The 22,167-nt window shown below is 42.5% G+C and overlaps 1 protein-coding gene across 3 annotated transcripts in view; it reads right to left on the bottom strand.

The window, feature by feature from the left end:
- FARS2 (phenylalanyl-tRNA synthetase 2, mitochondrial) overlaps positions 1 to 22,167 on the bottom strand; it is a 551,321-nt gene that overhangs the window by 401,715 nt on the left and 127,439 nt on the right. For all 3 annotated transcript variants that reach the window (XM_088471693.1, XM_088471694.1, XM_088471695.1), the window contains one exon: positions 17,936 to 18,540. In XM_088471693.1, coding sequence (XP_088327819.1) covers positions 17,936 to 18,540 — 605 coding nt within the window. The remainder of the gene's footprint in view (positions 1 to 17,935; positions 18,541 to 22,167) is intronic.

The raw sequence follows: 22,167 nt of genomic DNA on the forward strand, positions 1-22,167 counted from the left end.
CTAGTGAATCTTATTCTGACAATCTCCTTCCTCATGCAAACTATGAACTAGCAGATCAACATTTTTCTAGTACTCCTAAATACATTCTTTTTGATGGAAACTTGACACACTATTTTGAGTTACTCCAATATTTTGAGGTCATTATGAGAACCGATCCCTTCCAGTGGTGTTACTCCTACGAGTATCGTTAAATTTCTTCTTTCTAGTTTCAGGGGACGGGCGTTGGAATGGGCTACTCCATTAATGGAAGCTAAAGATCCAGTCCTTCTGAATTTGGTGGCTTTCAGTACTGCCGTTGTCAAAAGATTCTCTCCAACAAGCCCACTCCTAGACACTTGCCCCAATAGAGCCTCTAGTCCTGGTGTACCATCTTCTACCATTGAGGTCAAATGCACTTCTTTGAGTTCTTCTCTAAATAATTCGATACAAAAACAATCAGTCCAAAGGGGAAAATCTCAAGGAGTCATCAGAATGATGAAGTACACACGGATTCGGATCCGGAGCATGACGAAATACAGTTTTCGGAAGATCCCGTTAAGGATCCCTTTCAACTTAAGTCTCCTGATTCTTCAAATGGTTTTGACGATCCCGTAGGAAGAAAAATCAATGAATTTTTTTTGTGACCAACTTTTCTGTGACAGATTAATCTTTTAAATTCCATTTATCAGTCTCTACTGGTGTTTTGAAACTTCCTCGTATCTGGAGATTTGGGAGACCATCTGGAAGATGTTTTGGAAGTTGTGTACCTTGATCTTCAATCAGAATTTCTTTGAGTCAAAGATTCTTCTTGTTTGTGGCACACATTGTGGTGTTCGGAGTCCACCCTGAAAGGGAGGGTATGCCAGCTTGCCTTGGACTGTGCCATGCCTGGTTTCTGTGGTTGCCGTCATGGACACGGCCATGACAGTTTTTCATCACCTGATGACTCTATACCCAATGGTAGCATGACGGTGGTCAGCTGATGCTGCCCACCAATGATCTGCTACTGCAGGGGATAAAGCCAGACTGTGGACCACAGGAAGTTGCCTGAGCAATGTTGTCATTTTCCAGTGTCTACTGAAGATCTCGTTCCAGGTTCTACCTCGTGTTTCCCTGTGCTTATCAGTGCCGACTATTGTGCAGAAGTGCGTCCACAACATCTCGCCTACCTGCAGATCATTTGCCACCTCGGTGTGCAGAAGTGCATCCACTACATCTCGCCTGTCTGCGGATCATTTCCCACTTAGTTGTGCAGAAGTGCATCCAATATACCTCGCCTGTCTGCGGATCATTTGCCACGTCGTTGAGCAGAAGTGAGTCCTAGACATCTCACCAGTGTTCAGAGCAAACCTAAGTTCTGCTGTCAATACAGCATCTAGCCACAGTACCACTGTCACTACAGTGTCCAGCCTCAGTTCTGCTGTCACTACATCGTCCAATTTCAGGACCGCTGTCACCACAGCATCCACTCTCAGTACTGCTATCACTACAGCATCCAGCCTCAGTACCACTGTCACTACAGTGTCCAGCCTCAGTTCTGCTGTCACTACAGCGTCCAACCTCAGTACCGCTGTCACCACACTTCCACTCTCAGTACTGCTGTTACTACAGCATCCAGCCACAGTACCACTGTCACTACAGTGTCCAGCAACAGTACCACTGTCACTACAGTGTCCAGCCTCAGTACCACTGCACTACAGCGTCCAGCCTCTGTAATGCTGACACTACAGCATCCAGCCTCAGTATCACTGTCACTACAGTATCCAAACGTCAGTGCCTTTGTGCTTCCTAAATCCTCTGGTGTATATATTGGAAGCTATACAAGGGTATAGCATAATCCTCGAGGGCCACGGTAGCAAGGCTCTCTATTCCCATGAGCACCAGTTACCTGACCAAAGGACCGCGACCTGCCAGCTGGGTGCAGCTAAACCCACATCCTGCTTGGAGGGGTCACTGGAGAACACCTCCCGATTGGTTAGACTCCACACCGTTGGTCAGGTCTTGCCAATGGACTGGTACTCGTGGATGAGGAGACTTTGTGTACCGGACCCACGTCTCTGACTTCCTCTTTTAGCACCGTACCTCAGCTTGCACCCCTCAGCAGAGGATTCCATACAGCCATTTGTGACAGCTTATATACAGGTAAATTAAATACTAAACCATTAACTGTTTGTGTCATTACACAGTAAAAAGTGCTACCCTTGCCATCTGTTCACACACCAGTGACTTTCAACACTCAATGCTAGCTGTCGAGAAACCATTTTAGTTTACAGTTACCATATATTCTGACACCACAAAATAGAATGAATAAGTCAGCAACATGTAGACACCAGCAGGGTCATAGTTATTGAAACAGTTGTTTTTAAGACCCTTGGATACACCTTAACAATTATGATAATTAAATAGAAAGAATAAATAGTATCAACAGCGCTAGACATCATAAAATAATGCAAGATATAGATCATAATTCTTTAAAAGCATGAAGGGTTCTTTTTCATGCCACAATGTTTGTAGAATTACAAAGACAGACATCGTTTCGCTATAAGAATTAGTTGAATATGTCAGTTATCCATTCTGACATGATAACTTGGTATCCAAGATTTATGCCATATGTGTTAGTATCTAACTCACTTTCTTATTTAAATAATACATTTATACACATATATTTTAGGTAAAGAAGAAACCTTGAAACTTAATTCACCTCACTGTGAGAAATCAAAATGCAGAGGTTCAAATTGAACAGTAAGTTTAGATGCTAATTGTACATGCGGGATGACAAGCTGTAGTTCAAAGTGTACCTCGTTGTACCAGTTTTTACCTTGTGTAATACATACAAATACATTTTTATTTCTTTTTTTATGTAGAGGAACTCGTTCAGAAATCTATAATATTATTCATGCAAAAAACAGAAATTACTTTAGATTTACAATAAAAAGACAGGTGAAGGATGAATGAATAGGTAAGACACATTTTTGCATTGTGCCGTCTGATCATTCAAATAGTATTATCTGATGATCAAAGACAAGCTCCAAAACAGCTTTCCCTTTTTCTATGAAGAAATGGCTTTAAATCAGAATTTGTTCTGTTGCATGCATCTGAACAGAAGGCTTAATTTAAATAGAACCTCTAAATTATTTATGCATGCTGTTCTTTTTTATGGGAAACTCATATGTGGGAAAGAACAAAAAAATTCCTTTAAGAACAGATAATGCCAATTGTAAAGTCGATGGGACAGAAATGCAGTCAGGGCACTGAAATATGAATACATTGGATTTGGGTTTAACGACAGGGCCGAAACTAGGGTAGTGTGGCCTGTGCCATGGCACAGGGCACCACAGGACAAGGGGCACTGTTCAGGCCTGTCAATTTTCTGTTTATGATCATTCTCACTTGTAGCTTGCTCTAATTTCATCCCCAGCATCTCCTGGCCTCCCCTATCTCTTCCCTGGCCCTTCCCCATGATGCCATTCCCCATTTTTGGGTGTGTTATGTCCCTATTTGAAAAGGGGGGGGGGGGCATCAAAGCTCTTTCTGGCACAGGGCACCAAAAAATCTAGTTACGGCTCTGTTTAACGTTATACATTCAAGTCTGAAATTGACAAAATAAAATAGACACATTTATATAACAAACATTTTGGAATGGCAATATTCCAGAATTATATCTGGGTGCACATATATGGTATGTTATTGGTGTCACATCATTGCATTAAATACATTTATATGAGATAGTGGTGTTTTTACCTTTCACTCACTAAGTGTGTGACATGCTGTTGGTGCACAGTACTAATGAGCAGAGACAGACAGGGGACAACTACAGTATTTATACAATATACACTGCACATACAACCAAGTTTGTCAGGATATTGAGTTTAAAGAAACTGTTATTGTTTGATCCTTTCACAAACATGAGAAGTAACTGCCTACATATTGGTATATATTCTGTGTCTATAGAAAAGCTGAAGCATGCTTTGATAAAAATCTCATGTGTACTCCGTGTCTTACGCACAAGACCAAGACAGGATGGTGGAAAAAAAAAAAAATCAGGCCTTAATAGATGGTGGGGGGCATGTCTGGGCGTCGCTATATTGACCATACCTATAATTCAGTGACGTGTGATGAGGTCAATGACTGGGGAGGCGCACACGTATAAAAACACAGTTTTTATATTAAAACTCTGGAGCATTACAGGGAGTATGACAGGGGAGGCTCTGCCTACCCTGCCTGCAGGTCTCTGCCATAACTAATCTTCTTTCACATGGGTTGCAGAAAAATCATGCATCAAATCACTTCCTGCATACATAACCACCTGACGTATTCTGATTATTGCCTACTTGTGCCTGTCTCAGTATTAATAGACACAAAAATTAGAGGATAAAAAACTTTGTTCAACTGTTAATAACTCTCAGAACATTTAGTTTTTTGCTTTATTCTCCCCTTCCTGCAGTGCTAAGCAAATTTAATTACAATGTGAAAACCTCACACAGTGTTCTAGAAAGAATATTAAGCATTTTTTTTAGCTGCAACAGAGAGGTACACTTAGCTTATGTAGAAGCAGCAATGCTGGGAGAGTGAAGATTATTAACCTTGATATTGCAGTGGGAAAAAAAAAAGAAAAGCATCCTAGTCATTGGAGACATTATTTAAAGGCAGGGTATACAGGCTACAACTGTATTGTCTCCAGGGAGGTACTCATTAACACTGGAGAAGAAAACAAAATAACAACAAACAAACAACGATGGACAACTAGAACTTTAGACTCCTCGCAATATTAAATACAAAATAAAATGCAAATAAATTGTAGTTTGCCATATTTTCTAAAATGGATTGGAATACGAATAGGGAAAAAAACAATTGCGCTACTTTATTCACATTGAATTACTCATTGTTACTGAAGCCCAAATAAATTATACTTAATTAACAATATACAAATCTGTTTTCTTTTTACTCTTTCTTGGCAACAAAAAAAAAGTAAAAGGTTTCCAGGGAACAATAAAAATGAATATTACTTTGCCATAATTTTAAAGCTGGTAAAACTTTATTTATAAAATTGTGTGGTATATTGAGTCAGATCCCAGCGATACACTAGATCACATGAACGTGCATTATTTCCCAACAATCGCACACCTAATGTCTGATCTAATTCACACTCATCACAAAGCCACAGCTGTATCACTCCACAAGTGTAAACAAAAACATCTCTCAGAAATGCCAAACTTATTTTAGAACTGAAAAGAAATGACACCTGTCAGGGACCACAAAAAGTATCTCTGGCTCGGGGTGCACCTCTGCTATAGCCATAGCGCCATAATACAAATACCTTGCTTATTATTCTGCCATCACCGATGGAAAGTTGCTCAAAGAGACCACCTGCCCCCCTAGCATAGCCCTTAGCGGTCTAATAATCTCTTCAACGATTGGGTTTTGGAGAGAATCAGTATGTAATCCCGGCGGCTGAATAGCAACAGTGGAAGACCGACTGATGAAAATCCCGACTGGGGCTGGTAAGCACCCTAACCCCCTCTCCCTAGCTTAACCCTCCATTACTGGTGCCTACCCCTAACCTCCCCCCCTAGTGCCTAACCCTAACCTCCCCCTGTTGGTGCCTAATCCTAACCCCTCCTTCCCGCACCCTAAACCTAACCCTCCCAGGGGGTGTCTAACCCTAACCTCTCCCTAGTGTTGCCTACCCTTAACCCCACCCTTTCACTAGCCTATCCCTAAAGCCCCCTGGCGGTTCCTAAACATAGCCCCACCCCGCCTCCCCGTGGCTACAACCTAAGACACCTGGCTTACCTTTTTTTGGTATCCCGGGCATCAGGATTTCATCGTGGGGCTAATGATAGGCCTCGGCATTTCGACGCCTATCTTTAGTCCCATGTCGGGCTTTCAGATCCCGGCCACCGGTAACCTGACTACATCCCTTTTGGAGCATATATGAAATAAACTAATAAAGAATGCTTAATTTAAAAAGAATGTTACAAAGAAAATTATTACAAATGTACATACATGTATAGCAAATTAAAATAAAAGGAAAAAATTACAATTTAACACTTAGCTAATCTGTCTGGAAGGAACAATAAGAAATGCAAGGAATGTAGGTTAAACTTCAACGCGACATTGATCCCTCAGTTTGAACCCTGAAAAAAAGGTTCCAATACCTTTTATCAGGCGAACATCACACCTTGGATGATGTAATCTCAGTTCTGGCTGAATGGTGGATTAGATAATTAACTCTAGGACCCTCCCAGCTAACTGCTAAATCCGATCAAATTTAAAACCAAATAATCCTTCATAACTTATCCTGCTGAAGCATAACCCAACATATGGGGTGTTCACCTTATTTATCTTTATATTAGCTATCATATGAATGTAAATTTCAGGTGTTTGCAATGTGGGATTATTAATCTCTCTCATATTGCTAAAATGATACTTCTGAGCGATTTGAAAATCACACCTAACCTAACCTAAAGTTGGAGGCTCCTAGTGATTAGAGAAATATTAATATTTCATCCAGAACCTCACTCTAGGCTTTTGCTTATGTCCACTCACACCTGCAAACAAAGGGATGTGCAATCTGTATAACAGGAATGGGTATGTAATGCCGGCTGTGGGGATGCCTCCTGTCACAATACCAACAGCAGCATCCTGATGGTTGGTATCCCGACAGGGGTTGGGTAAGTATACTCACCCTCCCCCCTCTCCCTCCCTTCTTGTAGCCTAACCCTCCCCGTTAGTGTCTAAACCTAAGTCTCCCCCCTTGTGTTTAAACCTGACCCTCCCCCCTTACTGCCCAACCCTAACCCCCCGCCCCAGTGGTGCCTAACCCTCTTCCCTAGGGGTGCCTAACCCTAACCTCCCCCCCAAAAAACTAACGCTAACCCCGCTGTGTAACCTAAACCTAACCCTCACTGGACACGGGTTGATCCGTTTACACTAACAAAAATCGTTCACGTGCATCAACCCAGGATTTTTAAGTCAGTGTAAACAGGGTATTACAGTGACAGTAGTTATTAATGTACTACTCTTTTATTCACATACACTTATCCAGTTGAATGTTTATTATTTAAAAATAATTAAACTTAAGCAGCCTATTCTGAACTTCTTACCTCCAATTCTGTACCTGTGTCATCCTACATCATTCTCCATGTAGAACTACTTTGTCACAACAGGGACCATTTTATACAATAGATATACCACTTTTGGTTGTGCGGTTGTGCACGCCTTGGGTGGTTGAACATACAACGCACACCAAAACGTGTGCTTGTCAGAGCGCACACACCCAGGAGTGCTATATCTATTACAAATAGTATGTAATACATATAAATATATATGAAAATTAACCAGCATATTATTTGGAGGTATTTTACATTTTTAACAATGTAAGATGTAATATTGGAGTCATCGGGGGAAATGTAATTGTTTTTTTTGGACAGCGATTATTAATATGGCCTGACAGAGCAATACAATTGTTTTGGGCGCGCATAAGTTTCGCTGTTGTCGTGCCTAAAAGCACAGAGTTTAGCCGCGTAAAACAGCTAAACCCATCTAAAGTCCTGGTTAGGGCGCCCAAAAAACTGGGAGTCTGTGTGCAGAAATGTGTGCGTTCATGCTCCACAGAGCGCAACAATTGAATTGCTCAGTTGGGTACCCATAAGTTAAAGCCACAATAAAAATAATTGATTTCCCCGCATTACGTGTCCAGGCAACAAGAGGCGGCAATCGGAGACTGTGATTGAAGTAAACAACAGGTGTTTTATTCAACGTTTCAGGGATTGCAAACCCTTCGTCAGGACACGATGTTTGTTACAAGAGACACCTGTGTTGGGTAGTCATGGTGACCAGACTGTGCTTACAAAGTACAAGAAAGTATTTACAAAAACATTTTATTTGACAATAAATGAATGCATAAAAAATACCATAAAAACCACATGGAAAAATACGGTGAAAAGGATTCTTTTTGTCATCCAAAAAGGAGAAAGACATCCAGAATAACAACCCAAAAATGGCCATCACGTACCAGCTCTGAGAACAGTCTATGAAAAAGTATAAATATATGTAGTGGTAAAAACAGAATTTCAGAAATATATCTAAGGTGTATCATGACCTAGAAGGTTCCCCTACACAGACATGTAAGTCTAGCTTATAAATAACATCAAGTCCTATGGAGTCATTTAGACCGCTGGGCTTTAGGTGTCAAGCAAAAAAATTTATTTGGATTCAAGACCAATAGCTTCTTGGCTCTATCTCCACCTCTTAAGCTGGGTACACACTGACAGATATATCTGTCCAATCTGTCTCGTGGGAAGGAAAATCTGGTAATGTATGGGAGCAAATACCAATAGAAATTTGCTCCAAAACCCTGGAAGACAGACCAGATTTTCCTTTCTACCAGACAGATTGGACAGATATATCTGTCAGTGTGTACCCAGCTTTAGTGATACTGGGACTTGATCAATAATTAGACATTTGATGGTGGCTATGCCATGCTCTGCCTGAGCAAAATGGTGTATCCAACTGGTTCTTCACTTGTCTTTAACAAAGGAGCCGCCCTAATGGCGTAACTATGTTGGGCTTTTCGCTCCTTGAAATGCCTTCCTGTCTTGCCCACGTAGTGCAGACCACATGTGCAAGACAGAAGCTATACAACAAATTTTTAGAACTGCAGGTCAAGGAGAGAAAGATGGCAAATTTTCATCCAGAGTAGGGATGGAAGAAAACATCACCAGTTATTAAATACCTACAGGTCAAGCGACCCGTGCATTTATTTAATGAAACCTGACGACTTTGCACGAATGTGTGCACCCGAGAATTTTCCAATCCAATTAAATATGCCTATTTGCAGTACTCGCAGAGGAGATGTGCGAATTGACTGCAAATGCGATGTGAGAGAAGTGCATGAAAAAGTGGGGAGACAATCCTGGACCCCCCAAAATTGACAATTTAATTAGCAGGCCCATATAGAAGGCAATTTGTGGGCATTAGGAAAGTAGAGAAAGTGTTAAAATGGTACATTGACAAAGATTTGTGGCGTCAAATCGAAACGCGATGATAAGGGGTTGGACTACTGCATTCTTTACTGGACACTGTGAACTATTTACTTTGTGGCTGCAGAGATCCAGACTCTCCAAACCATCTCTTCAGGTTATATTTATTTCCTATTCATCATCTATTTATCCACATTACCCATCAACGGAACCGTGTAGCCTGTTTTATTGACTTTTTTCTATGCATTATATGGTAATAAAATCTATTAAAACGATTATTACCGCTTTCTTTTTACTGTACTGATAACAACGGTAATGTGGCAAGCCCCGTCTGATCTTATTAAAAGGAGGAAAACGGGGATAATTTTTCCCATCCCCCCTTATTAAAGATACCACTGAAGTGCATGGCAACAACTCGCTGACTGTGAGTAGGGTACGCCCCTGTTTATATATCTGCATGCTTGGGAAAAGAATGAATGAAGATTCATTATTTTATAAGTTATAAAAGATACCTTGATATGCCAGGCTTTACCCCCTTCAATTGTGAGTGGGGTAGGCCAATTATACAGCGACTGATAAGGATCAGTGTCCGATGTACCTCTGAAACTTGATTATTTTGCATTATGTCATCATGAGAGTCACCATAGGCCCGCATTCAATTAGTGTCGCATCCACGATTTTTTTCCGCATGCCGGACTTTTCGCCTACATCGCGTGTTTTGACCGCGGAAACTTTTCGTGCGCCCCCCGCTATTTGCCGTATTCAATTTCAAAGGACGCGAAAACGCGTCCTGGCGAAACTCTAACAGGCAAAAAGTGCTGTCGATAATGGGGAAATCAGCCTGACACCCCCCAAAAGATGCACTAACATTGAGGTTCAATATAGATGTCCCCGAATAACCCTACTGAAGCTATTTGGGGTACTTAAGTACTGTCAATTTCTTCTAAATAGCGTCTTTGCACAAGCGGTGAATTAAGCTGTATTTTTTCAAGAAAAATAGTAGTCCTGTCAAATTTGGGGTACTTGAAAATGAGTGCAAGCATGGTTTAAAATCGCTAAAGTGAAGTTTTAAGTGACGCCAAAAACGCACCTGCAATCAAAAAAACACCTCCCCCATACTTGCAGGCCCCCCAAAAGTCTACTTTTTAAGTGTGTACCCCCTGCTTTGTACTTTTTCAATGTAATTTTTTGGGGTGTTCCTCACTTTTTTTCAGGGATTTTTGATGCAGTTATCCTTTGGGGGGATGTCCCAAGGGTGCAGAGTGGTTTCCGCACCTTTGCACCCCAAAACCGCAATTCTGCATTTTTTTCCGCATGCTATTCATAGGCAAAACTTTTTCACCTATTACACTGCATTGACTTTCCACGTATGCAAAAAGTCTTTGCAATTGAATACAACGAAAAAATTCAGCTTGGCGAAATGACGTCATCCGCGATACTTTTTTGCGGATTCCGACTTTTCGCCGCTAATCGAATACGGGCTATAGTAGTTGAAAACATGGGGCCTGATTCAGACCCACTCGCGAGCGGCTGTCCGCTCGCAAGTGGGTCGATGTTATGGACTGAGCATGCGCACGACGGAGGGAGCTCCGTCGTGCGCATGCGTCAGACGCGACGAGCGAAGGAAAGTCCTTCGCTCGTTGTGTCCGATCAAAGGGGGCGTGCTGTCAATGTTGATTGACAGCACGCCCCCTTTGGTGGGCGTGCCGGGGGCGTGCCTCCCTGACGGGGGCGTTCCTAAGGGAACGCCTCCCGTCAGAAGCCGGCCCACTGACATCACTAGTGATGTCAGTGGGAGTGATTTTGGCTCTGATAGAGCCAAAATCACTCCGGAGCTTGCGGTTGAAAACCTCAACCGCAGGCTCCGGCTCGCAAATTCGATGGTGCGACCATCACAATGCACGCTCGTATAGCCTGTGGGTGGTGACCCACAGCTATACGAGCGTCCAGGAGGACGCTCCATGAAAATGGAGCCCGGCCCTCATTCAGAGCGTGCGCTCTGCTCAGAGCGTACGGCTCTGAATGAGGGCCATGATGTGGACTAAACACCATGACAATTTAAGTATTCCATTTTATTTTCTGTTTGTAGATTTTGTTATTTCACCAGGCCATCTCACATTCAGAACAACTTTTTGCTACCTAGTTATCTTACCATAGAGGGAAGTGATACTCCTATTCCGTTCTGTGTAGTGGGTAGGCAGCAGGTCAAGCGCACGTAGATACCTACCTTTTTGTTTTTAAATGGTATCAAGTGGCTGATTTGTGCTTTTTTAAAAATGCAAAAAAAAAATTATAAAAACAACTAACTTTTTTTGGTTTAATCTCAAACGAAAAATGCAAACAAAGTAGGAAAAAAAGGTGATTTTCGGGAACTTTGAGGGCACTTTGAACAATGTAAAAAAATATATAAAACACAAGTATGTTTCAAAAAAATATTGCAATTAAATTTGGGGTGCCTAAACCAACGGAAAAATAGATTTTGGGTTATTTTGAGGACAAAATTTTTTTTTTACCCCCCAAAATTACATGTAATTGGACTAATTAAGCTAATATGAAACTTCCAATTGCCTAATTAGTCAACAGGGGGGGGGGGGGAGGTATCCAAGGGGTTTAGCACAGTGTCCCCACATTTTTTAAATTTTCCTTGCCATCTCTAAATGCTAATTCAGTCTGACTGGTTCAGTGCGAGAAAATAGCAACTCGTACCTCACAATTCACACCTAATTGGATTGACCCCATTGTTTTACTGAAGGATTAGTGAAAAACAAATCCATTTCAACCTCATAAATATACGCATTTGCTTACGATGGGGCCTGACTGCTGCGTGTCCCTCCCCATGTGGGATACGAATATATAACATCAACAAAACAAACAACACAATTATCAGGCACATTTTTCAATCAAAGAAAGGCAATACACTAAAGATAATGTATTTTTAAGATAGGTAGCCAAGTTCTGGATACAAGGTTATAAATAAAGGTACTGTATGTATCCAGAAAAACAGCAATCGGATAGCACAGTGATCCCCAGGCCGAAATGACATGTCTGCCCGGGGGACTTTTTGCATTTTTGTGAAACTTTAGTATAATATAAGACATAGGAAATAAAGTGCTGACAGATTTAGACAACTCATATCTTGAGTTACAGCAAGAGATACAGTAGTATGTTTGAATAATGCACTATACTTGGAAACATCAGACAATAATCTATTGCATTCTGTTTGATTAGCCAGTGAGTCCATTATAACAATGGAGTCCACCTTGTCAGCCCCTCTAATGATAATGTCTTGTCGCTTACTCAAATTCTTAAGAGCCTGTATTTCAGTTGGACAAGTTGGATCTGAAACAAGTGGAGACTTCTTTAGGGGAAGCATCAAACATTCTTGAAAACGTCATAAGGACTAGCAGAGGCTGGTTCAAGTTAGACTTGGGTTTAATATTTCTCAAAGATGCAGGAATGTCCTGAAAATGAAACTTCTTAATACATGATTGGGTTCATGTCAGGCGAACGTGGTGGCCGCACCATTTGTCTGAACTCCCCAGTATACACCTCAAACCAATTCTGGACAACTTGGCATGGATGACATGGTGCGTTATCCTTCTGGAATATTCCATCGTTGTGGGGAGTATATGAAGTCCATGAAAGAGCTGGAAATGGTCATCAAGCACTGCAACGTAGGGGTTACCGGTCAATGACGTGGTTCAGGTGGACCAACAAACCCAACCCATGCAACAAGAACACACCCCACACCATTATGGATCCACCACCAGCATGCACATTTTCTTCTTGACAACAGGGGTCCATGGTCTCATGGGGTCTGTGCCACACCCGAACCCTGCCATCAGCCCAAAACAACTGAAAACATGACTCATTGGACTACGCCATATGTTGCCAGACCTCCAGGGTCCAATTAGCGATATCCAAAGCCCAGGTGAGGCACTGTGTCCGTTGTCGTAGTGTTAACAGGGGTACGCTGGTGGGTCTTCTGCTACCATATCCAACAGAAGCTAAAGTACGCTGCGCTGACCAGCTGGATATGAGTCTGGTACCTAGTGCATGGAATGTGGATGTGATTTGAGCCAGTGTCACTTATCTGTTACCACGGACAACTCTGGCAGACGCTGCTGGTCATGATCATTAAACACTCATGGTCGGCCACTTCGCTGTCCACGGTGAGTGGTATTGCCTTCCATGAGGTATTCCCAGTAAACATGATACACCTTAGATCGAAAAATGTTGAAGGTCCGCACAACTTCGGATATCGAATTTCCCATCCGTCGGGCACCCACTATCATGTCCCATTCAAACTCTGATAATTCACGTCGTCTTGCCATTAGCAGCCTAGCCGAAGTTCAAACTATCTACTATCTCTAAAATTTTACTTCCCACTTTCTTTTGTTTTACAAAAATATTCAGATAATTATTGTAGAGAAACAACTCCAACAAATAGGATTGAGATGCCAGGAACGTATTTATAGCACTGATATTATTGTCACTTGTCTGATGAAAGCACGATCAATATATGAAGGGACAAACAGAAAATATTATATATACTGTAACGAAGTGAGTAATAACTTTGAGATTTCAACCACACATGATTCCGCTAACTTTGCTATAAGGAAAACCATTAAACAGCATTGACATAGTATTGCTATTTTTATTGATAATACAAGCCTGGAGATCACACACTGCATACCAGGGCCGTAACTAGGGTGGTGCAACATGTCCATGGCACAGGGCACCAAAGGGCAGGGAGCGCTGTTCGGTGACACCTGTTAATTTTCTGTTTATAATCATTCTCACTTGTAACTTCCTCCTCTCCACGGCATTTCCTAGCCACCCCTATCTCCTCTATGGCTGACTCCCCCTTTATGTGGCTACCTCCCCAAGCACCTTCAGTCACATCATCCTTTATTTAATGCACTCATTTTAAAATACTGTTGTACCTGGGACTCTAACAGCCACTGATATTTGCTGCATATACACTACAAACAACACTCTTTCTATACCTTTAACCGGTGATCTACACTGCCGGCTCCAGGCTTGTGCACAGCTGTTCTGATGGACAAATCCTGCTAAAGGTGCAGCTTCACCAGCGCTCTCCTATATCTAGAACTGGTGAGTTATACTGCATAATTATTGTGTATCATCACTGCAGGCATTGGACTCACACTGTATTTCGCACCAACACCTGGATAACAGTGGTACAGGGATTGGTACTAATTCATCATCGTACAGGACAAATCAGATTTGTCATGCCCCTTCCCCATGAGGCCACGCTAATTTTTTGAGCGCACACCTTATGTCCTTATTTTAAATATTGGGAGGAGGGGCAAAGCTCTTTCTGGGCCAGGGCACCAAAAAGTCTAGTTACGGCTCACCTGGATACATTATGTTTTTGACAGAAACGCTAGGGAAGTTCTAAATGAGATGTATGTATGTGTGTACGACATTTCTGACCTATGTGTTGTAACTATCCAGTCAGAAGCCTGATCAGCAGAGCAGCTGTGTGATGCAAATAAAATGTATGTCGTTTGCTGAGTCTCTCTATCACTACCTAGGGGAGCAGGCTAAAAGTCTGTGTAGGGGATGGGTACGTGATATAGGTGCTCGGATCCCGGAGGTCAGAATCCCGCCGTCTGCATCCTGATGACTTTAGATAAGTAACCTTAACCTAACCCTCCCTCCCCAATGCCTAAACCTAACCTCCCCACAAGTACGTAAACCTAACCTCCCCCTCCTGCAACCTAAACCTAACCCTCCCCCCTTAGTGCCTAACCCTAGCCCTCCCACTAGTGCCTAACAACCTTCCCCCTCACCCCACTACTTACCTTCGAGGATCTGATAAGTGTTGGGATTCCGGCGTCAGCTTTCTGAACGCTGGAATCTCCACCGTCGGGATTCTGAACGTATCCCATGTATAGATAGGCAACTACTGGTATTTGTGTTATAATCTTATTGCTTCTGTTTTGTTTTCAGCAGTTGGGCAGTAGGCCCTTCCATCCTTTGGGGCATATTTATCACAATCCACATTCCACATGCAGATAGGATGTGATAATATCAGCAAAATTCACAAAGAGATATTTGAACACATTGCAAAGATTTATCAAATATCGCATGCGAGAAAGCTCTGTCCCTGCGAATATTCTCCCAGCACTTCTTAGGGTATTTTTCACAAAAAGTACCCTGCGACTGTGCCTGTCCCACCTGCGTCCGCCCCCTTTGCAAACACTTACCTACTCAGTGATCGCCTCCCTGACTCCAGTCAGCTGAACACTGGGGTTTCTGTTCCGTGACCCCAGTAACCTGCTCTATGCTGTGAACCAGCATCTCAGTTTACAGCACAGAGCAGCTGACCAGGGGTCACAGAGCAGGAGCCCAGCAATCAGCTGACCAGAGTCATGAAGGAGAACACTGATCAAAAGCCCCTGTTGCAGCTTAAGGTGGGTACACATTATACAGATATATCTGCAGATCGAGTGATCTTCAGATATATCTGCAGATGATGGTCATTCATACACACTGAGCGGCCATCATCTGTGTCTGGCTGCGGGTCCCGGCGGCGTGTCCTGGTTGGCGGGGGGCGTTCAGCCCCCCTCTCCTCGGCTGCCGCTGTGAGTGTACAGTGGTCTGCAGACCGCCCCTACGCACAGCCAATGCAATATGTCAGTGAACAACGACGTTCACTGACATATTGCGGGTATATATTGGCCGATCAATTGATCGGCCAATATATCTGTCAGTGTGTACCCAGCATTAGGGTTATTGTTTTTTTTCTAAAAAAAAATTTCTTTGTAATCAGCCTGTGGTCTATCAGACAAAGAAGGCTGATCACAGAAGCCTGCTCCGGGCTCTGCCCTCCCTGTCAGCAGGCAGGGTAGCCTGAGCTAGAGTTGCTGAAACGGGTAGAACCCTGCATAAAGCCATCTCCAAACAGCATTATTATGGCAGGGCTCCATCTCTGCATTTTTTCAAAATTTCTTTTAGGAAATCTTAAATAGATCGCATTTTCCACTACAAGTATGGGAATTGCTATCTGCTTACTAAAAGAATGTGAACTTAAAGGCTTGGGGTATTTTTTTACGAAAACTGATGCAAAAGCCCTTTAATACTTTTAAGTGATACAAAAATAATGAGAAAAGGGTGCTCTAACATGCACTGTCAAGTGTGGGACCTTATATAGACAGGTGTATGTCTTTCAAAATCATGTCCAATCAACTGAATTTACCACAGGTGGACTCCAATTAAGCTGTAGAAACATTTCAAGGATGATCAGTGGAAACAGGATGCACCTGAGCTCAATTTTGAGCTTCAAGGCAAAGGCTGTGAATACTTATGTACATGTGATTTCTTAGTTGCTTTTTATTTTATTAAATTTGCAAAAATCTCAAAAAAACTTTTTATGCGTTGTCTTTATGGGATATTGGGGTAGATGTACGAAGCCCAGAAGCGGTATCAGCGCACGTTATGTGCGCTGATACCGCTTCTCCCCGATGTATGATCGGGGGTCTGGGCGGTAAATGACAGGGGCGCTATGTGCCCCTGTCATTATCAGCGCTGCTATCTACAAGATAGCAGCGCTGATAGCCTGGGCTATGTACGAACGGTCAGATCGTCTGACCGTTCGGCCGGCTGTAGCTGTCGTTATCGTTAGCCTATCCCCACAGCAGGGACAGCGCTGTCCCTGCTGCAGCGGCTGCCGGCTCCAGGGCTCCACGCGGGGATCTCGCGATACTTGCGAGATCCCGCGCATGATCAGTGGAGCCGGACGGGAAGAGACACAGCGCATCAGCACTAGTCTGATGCGCTGCTGTCTCTAGCGGGTAGCGCCGGAGGGGGGAGTTAACGCTCCCCCTCTCCGGCCGATGAGATGTTTATACATCTCATCGGTAGTGCTTCCTGCTTCGCCACGGTAAAGAGGCGAAGCGGGAAGAGTTATAGCGGCACGTTAAGTGCCGCTATAATACATCTACCCCATTGTGTGTAGAATTTTGAGGACAAAAATTTATTTATACCACTTTGGAATAAGGCTGTAACATAACAAAATGTGGAAAAAGTGAAGCGCTGTGAATACTTTCCGAATGCACTCTATGTATACTCTCTAGGGTCAGTTATGATTCCAAAGTACGTTTTAGGTTTCCTATGAGAACATACAACACCATATTGCACTCTTGTTTTGTGTTTTATAATATATGTCACATATACGCACACACATGTATACAGATGTCTCCACATACATCTATCCTCCATGTGCCACACAACACGGGAGCTCTATGTGCTTCGGTAGTGCGAGCGTCTTTTCGTGTGACTTTTTACCTTCAACTGTGTCTTATTCACACAGTGATTCAAATAGCACGCACAAGCAGCTTCTGCTGATTAAAATGATATGCAGCATGCCTATATTCTGTGTGCGTCTGCGGGTGTATCTGCATAGAAATGCTACGTTACAGTGTCAGTGGCTGTGTCATTTTAATCAGCAGAAGCTGCTTCTGGTAGCTATTCGCATCACTGTGTGAATAAGATGCATTTGAAGATAATAAGTCGCACAAAAAGACACTCGGCACTACTGAGTCACACCACGGCATGGCGTGAATAGAAGGGCTGTTTAACGTGCAAGGAGGCTAGATGTATGACGACACATCTGCATGCTATGATTTAAACAATGCTTGCAACTATCAGATCCTCACATAATAGGTGCAGTAAAGCATTGCAAACAGTCAAAAACCACTTTCTAGACTGTCATGCTGTGTATACTTACCATGAAAATTTATGAATGGATAAAAAATTTATAATTGATTTGTAACAAATAAAACATACTGTATATAAATGCCACTTACTAATTTCTAAGACTTTGTCCAAGTTACTGCAGCTATAATGTGCCAATAACAGAGAAAATATCTATGTAATCAGTATCTTTTACTTAACAATATAGCTTTTAATATCACTTACTACATCAGGTTCTGTATATATACCTCATGGCTTGAGAACAGGCGGACAGCCTCCATCTGATGAAACACTGGGTAATGGCTGCTGTCAATCTCGTCACGTCGATAAACATCCCCCACTACCAAAAATGCATCCAGTCCTGAGTGCATCAAATCCCACTGATGGGCTGAGGTGTGAGCACGGAGCATGTGAGTATGATTTAAATAGTAATTGTCTCCTTTTTTTCTACTAGGATGGTCCAAAGGTATTAGTAAACTGTCAAAATTTTGTTCTGTTGTGACAACGGGGCACAAATGATCATACACAGAAAATAGAGGGTTTCCAAAGCGTCCTAAGTACTCCCTGTAAAAGTGTTCCTTGATTCTCTCTTTTATCAGCCATAATGGATTGTACTTCTGGTTGTGCAGGTTCTTTCCAACCAAAGAAAGGATTTTACTTGACACATTGGTGTAATTGTCTCTAGGGTATTCTTTACCAAATAGTGCCAATGGAGGAGAAATATCTGTTCTATAAGTCCTAGAAATTTTTGTTCGTAAACATTCATTCCTTAAAACTGGTGTAATCATATTATTCTGGCTCTTTGCAAACCCTGAAATTGTGGCATATTGAAGGGCTGACTGTATTGCGGTTCCTAGGGGAAAGAAAATAATTGAAAAATCATTTACACTTCTTTTAAATATAAAATGTTACAAACTTTCAGATAAGCAAACATAAAAAGAACTTCAGACCAAAAGCAAAATAAAGTTGTTGTGGTAATTGTAGGTCTGTCCCGTCTATACAATGTGAGCACATTGGAAGCCTCGGCAGCTGCCCCAATGACTCCCGCTGCGATCGGGAGACGGAACAGACCTAGCAGAAGAGGATCGGCCACTGGGGTAAGTATGGGAGTGGGTGTGTGACAGACGAAGCTATGTTGGGATTTGATTTGTTAGAAGGGAGCAGCTGTGGAGCAGGAAGGTGGAGTATTGTAGAGGGGTGCAAGGAAAGCCAGATATGGATCGAGGTCAAACAGGGCACAGAGACTGAGGAACCCCATATCTAATAAACCAGTTATTGAATATTTGTATGCACTTACATTTGGATAAATGTACCACAAACCCCATCTCCCCGATGGCTGTAAGTAAGCCGACACACATTGTACATCTAATAATTAACTTTATGTTCTGGGTTCATTTATCATAATGCACAATATTCTATTAGAACCTTGTTTAGGTTCTGGAGCTGATTCTGAGTTTGGATGCAGTCACAAAGCCCTTCCCTGGGGTAGAACTGAGCAAGGACTGAGAAGGCCACTGTCAGTGTCCGCAGGCGCTGCAATATCAACCAATCGCACCATCAAAACTTGCACCAGCCCTAAAGCAAGTGCAGTTTCTCTGTCCAAGAATGGCCTCCTATTGTATGTAATCAGTTGAGCGTCTCTGTAAGCAACTGCCCTCAGCGACACTCTGATAAAACGTCTATTAGATGGACCATCTGCGAGTGTCGGCTAAGCTACCTCTATGTCACCGCCCAGGAAGGTCCAATTTTTTTTAAAGAGACTGTGCTTCTCAATTGCAACTCCAACTCAGTGCACACGCTATCTGGCCGCATGTGCAGTGTGACTTAGATGCATGTGCACAAGAAAAAATAAACGCTCCGCTGCATCCAACATCAGCAGTGCGTGTAACTCAGTATTCGGCCCTCTGAATTTGGAGATATCAGTAGGTCTTTCCAATATGATCTTAGTAATAAATTATGATTCTAGACTTTATATGAGTTTATCAACTGCGGTATTCAAATGAATGAGAAGGGACTTATAAGAATAGGCAGGATAATTAAAGGAATGTATTTATCAAGTGGAAACAAGTCCTTATTAATGCATTTGCACCAGAAAAAGGACTTACTGTAGACTGGGCATACACTAACCTGTGATCCAGCCAACTGTGTGATACAATGTAACGATACATCATGCACGCCGTACACACAGCATGATCCCGTGTACAACGGTGCAATGTAACAGCTCCTAGTCATTCACCACATTGTCTCATCAGCAGAGGACACAATTTGATGAACAACCATTGTGCACGTACACAATGCACGATCCATATGATATATATTGGTCTGATTTGCACCAGAACAATATAGCATACAAAATATCGTATAGTGTGTGCTCAGCTTTATAACCACTTTTATATATCTATCAAGAGGCATAGTGTGGAGAAATCTCAGATTTCTCCATTAGTGTTTTGTTTTTCATTAAAATACAGCTGCTTTGGGGGCGGTGTGATCAATTTATTATCAAGCAACGCAAAATAGAGCATCTGAATATGGAGTTACACATTCTTAGCTGCTACTGAGAGGAGAATCAGCTAGTAATCTTCCTGCTTTCTTTCTTGGAGGATGCTGGAATCACTCATTTCCTATTATTATGGCCTTTTCAACTTGTGCATTATGGGCAAGCGGGTATTGCATCAGCTCTTCGGCGGTTGAAACATTGATAAATATAGACAAAATGATGCTGCGAGAAGAGCATAGACAGTTAACACAGAAAACCTGCTTCTGTGCTATTATTATCCTTTATTTATATGGCCCCACAAGGGCTCCACAGTGTCTTACAAAATACATAAGCAAATGAGAAGACAAAAAACAACAGTTATTAACAGTGCAAAGCAATGCAGCACAAGAACACAATTATAAACATTGCTGCATTAGCGATCATAACATTTAAATAAGCAGCAAGGTGTCAGCAACCAAGTGTTAGATGCTGTTGTGGGGAGTTAGGAGTAAATGATAGCATAAAGGTAGGAGAAGCACATGAGGGGAGAGGGCCCTACTTGTGAGAGCTTACATTCTAAAGGACTAAGGGACAGACAGAAAGACAAGTGTTGACACAGATAGAGTAGACAGTGTGGAAGGAGCATAGAGGAGTTGGTAAGGATGAGAGCTGGAGGGTTTTGATAAAGAAGTGGGTCTTGAGAGCCCGTTTGAAGATTAGTAGAGAGTGATAGAGAGAGGGAGAGAATTCCAGAGGTAGGGAGAAGCACAGGAAAAAATCTTGGAGATAGGAGTGGGAGAAAGTAAACAGTTGGCAGGAGAGGGGGCAAAATTGTGGAGACAGAAGTGGGAGAAAGAAATCAGTTGTCAGGAGAGTCGGCATGCATTTGTGGAGCAGTGGGTGGGCAGGTGTGTGAAAGGAGATGAGGTCAGAGATGTAAATAGTAGAAAATTAGAAGTGAATGTGAGAAGCTTGAAGTGAGTTTTGAAGGGGAGGGGAGGCAATTGTACAACTGTCGTAGAGGAAGATGAGCCAAGCAGCAGCGTTGAGGCCAGATTTGAGTGGAGAGGTGTGGGAGTCAGGGAGGCTAGACAGGAGAGAGTTACAGTAGTCCAATCTGGAGATGACCAGTAAGTGGCTGAAGGTCTTAGTAGCATCCAGGGTGAGAAAGAGTCGGATCCTGGAAATATTTTTGAGATGGAATCAACAGGACTGCGAAAGGTACTGAATGTGTGATTTGAAAAATAGGGAAGAATCAAGGATAACTCCAAGACAGCGCACTAGGCTAGAGGAGATGGTTGTGCCGTCAATAGATAATGAAATTGTGGGAAGTGAGGTTATGCAGGATGGTGGAAAGATAATCTGCTCAGTCTTAGACATGTTAAGAAATAGCAGGGAGACAGTTGGAGACACGAGTGAGAAGAGAGGGGGAGAGGTCAGGGGAGGAAAGGTAAATCTGAGTATCATCAGCATAAAGATGATATTGGAGGCCAATAGAGCTGATGAGCTCACCTAAAGAGGATGTGTAGCAAGAGAATAGGTGAGTTCCAAGAACAGAACCTTGAGGTACACCTATGTTAGTGGAGTTATGAGAGGAAACAGAGACGGAAAGGTCAGAGAGGAAGGGGGACAGTTAGGAGAGGCCAGTATCACGTAGGCCAAGGGAGTGAAGGATTTGCATGAGGAGAGGGTGGTCCACAGTGTCAAAAGCAGCAGAGAAGTTGCGGAGAATAAGCATAAAGTAGTGTCTCTTGGATTTGGCAGCAAGGAGGTCATTGTTGACTTTCGTTAGGGCAGTTTCAGTGGATTGGATGGAAGCCAGACTGAAATGGGTAAAGCAGATAGTGGGAGAAAAGAAAGTCAGTAAGGCGGTTTTAAACAATATGCTCTAGGAGTTTGGAGGCAAAAGGGAGGAGACAGGTCAATAGTTGGAGATAGTGTTATCATCCAGGGTAGGTTTGTACAGAATGGGGGATACAAATTCATGCTTAAATGCAAAAGAGA

This window comes from Taudactylus pleione, unplaced genomic scaffold (genome assembly GCF_031769625.1).
Source record: "Taudactylus pleione unplaced genomic scaffold, aTauple2 ptg000116l, whole genome shotgun sequence".
NCBI classification, from domain to species: domain Eukaryota; kingdom Metazoa; phylum Chordata; class Amphibia; order Anura; family Myobatrachidae; genus Taudactylus; species Taudactylus pleione.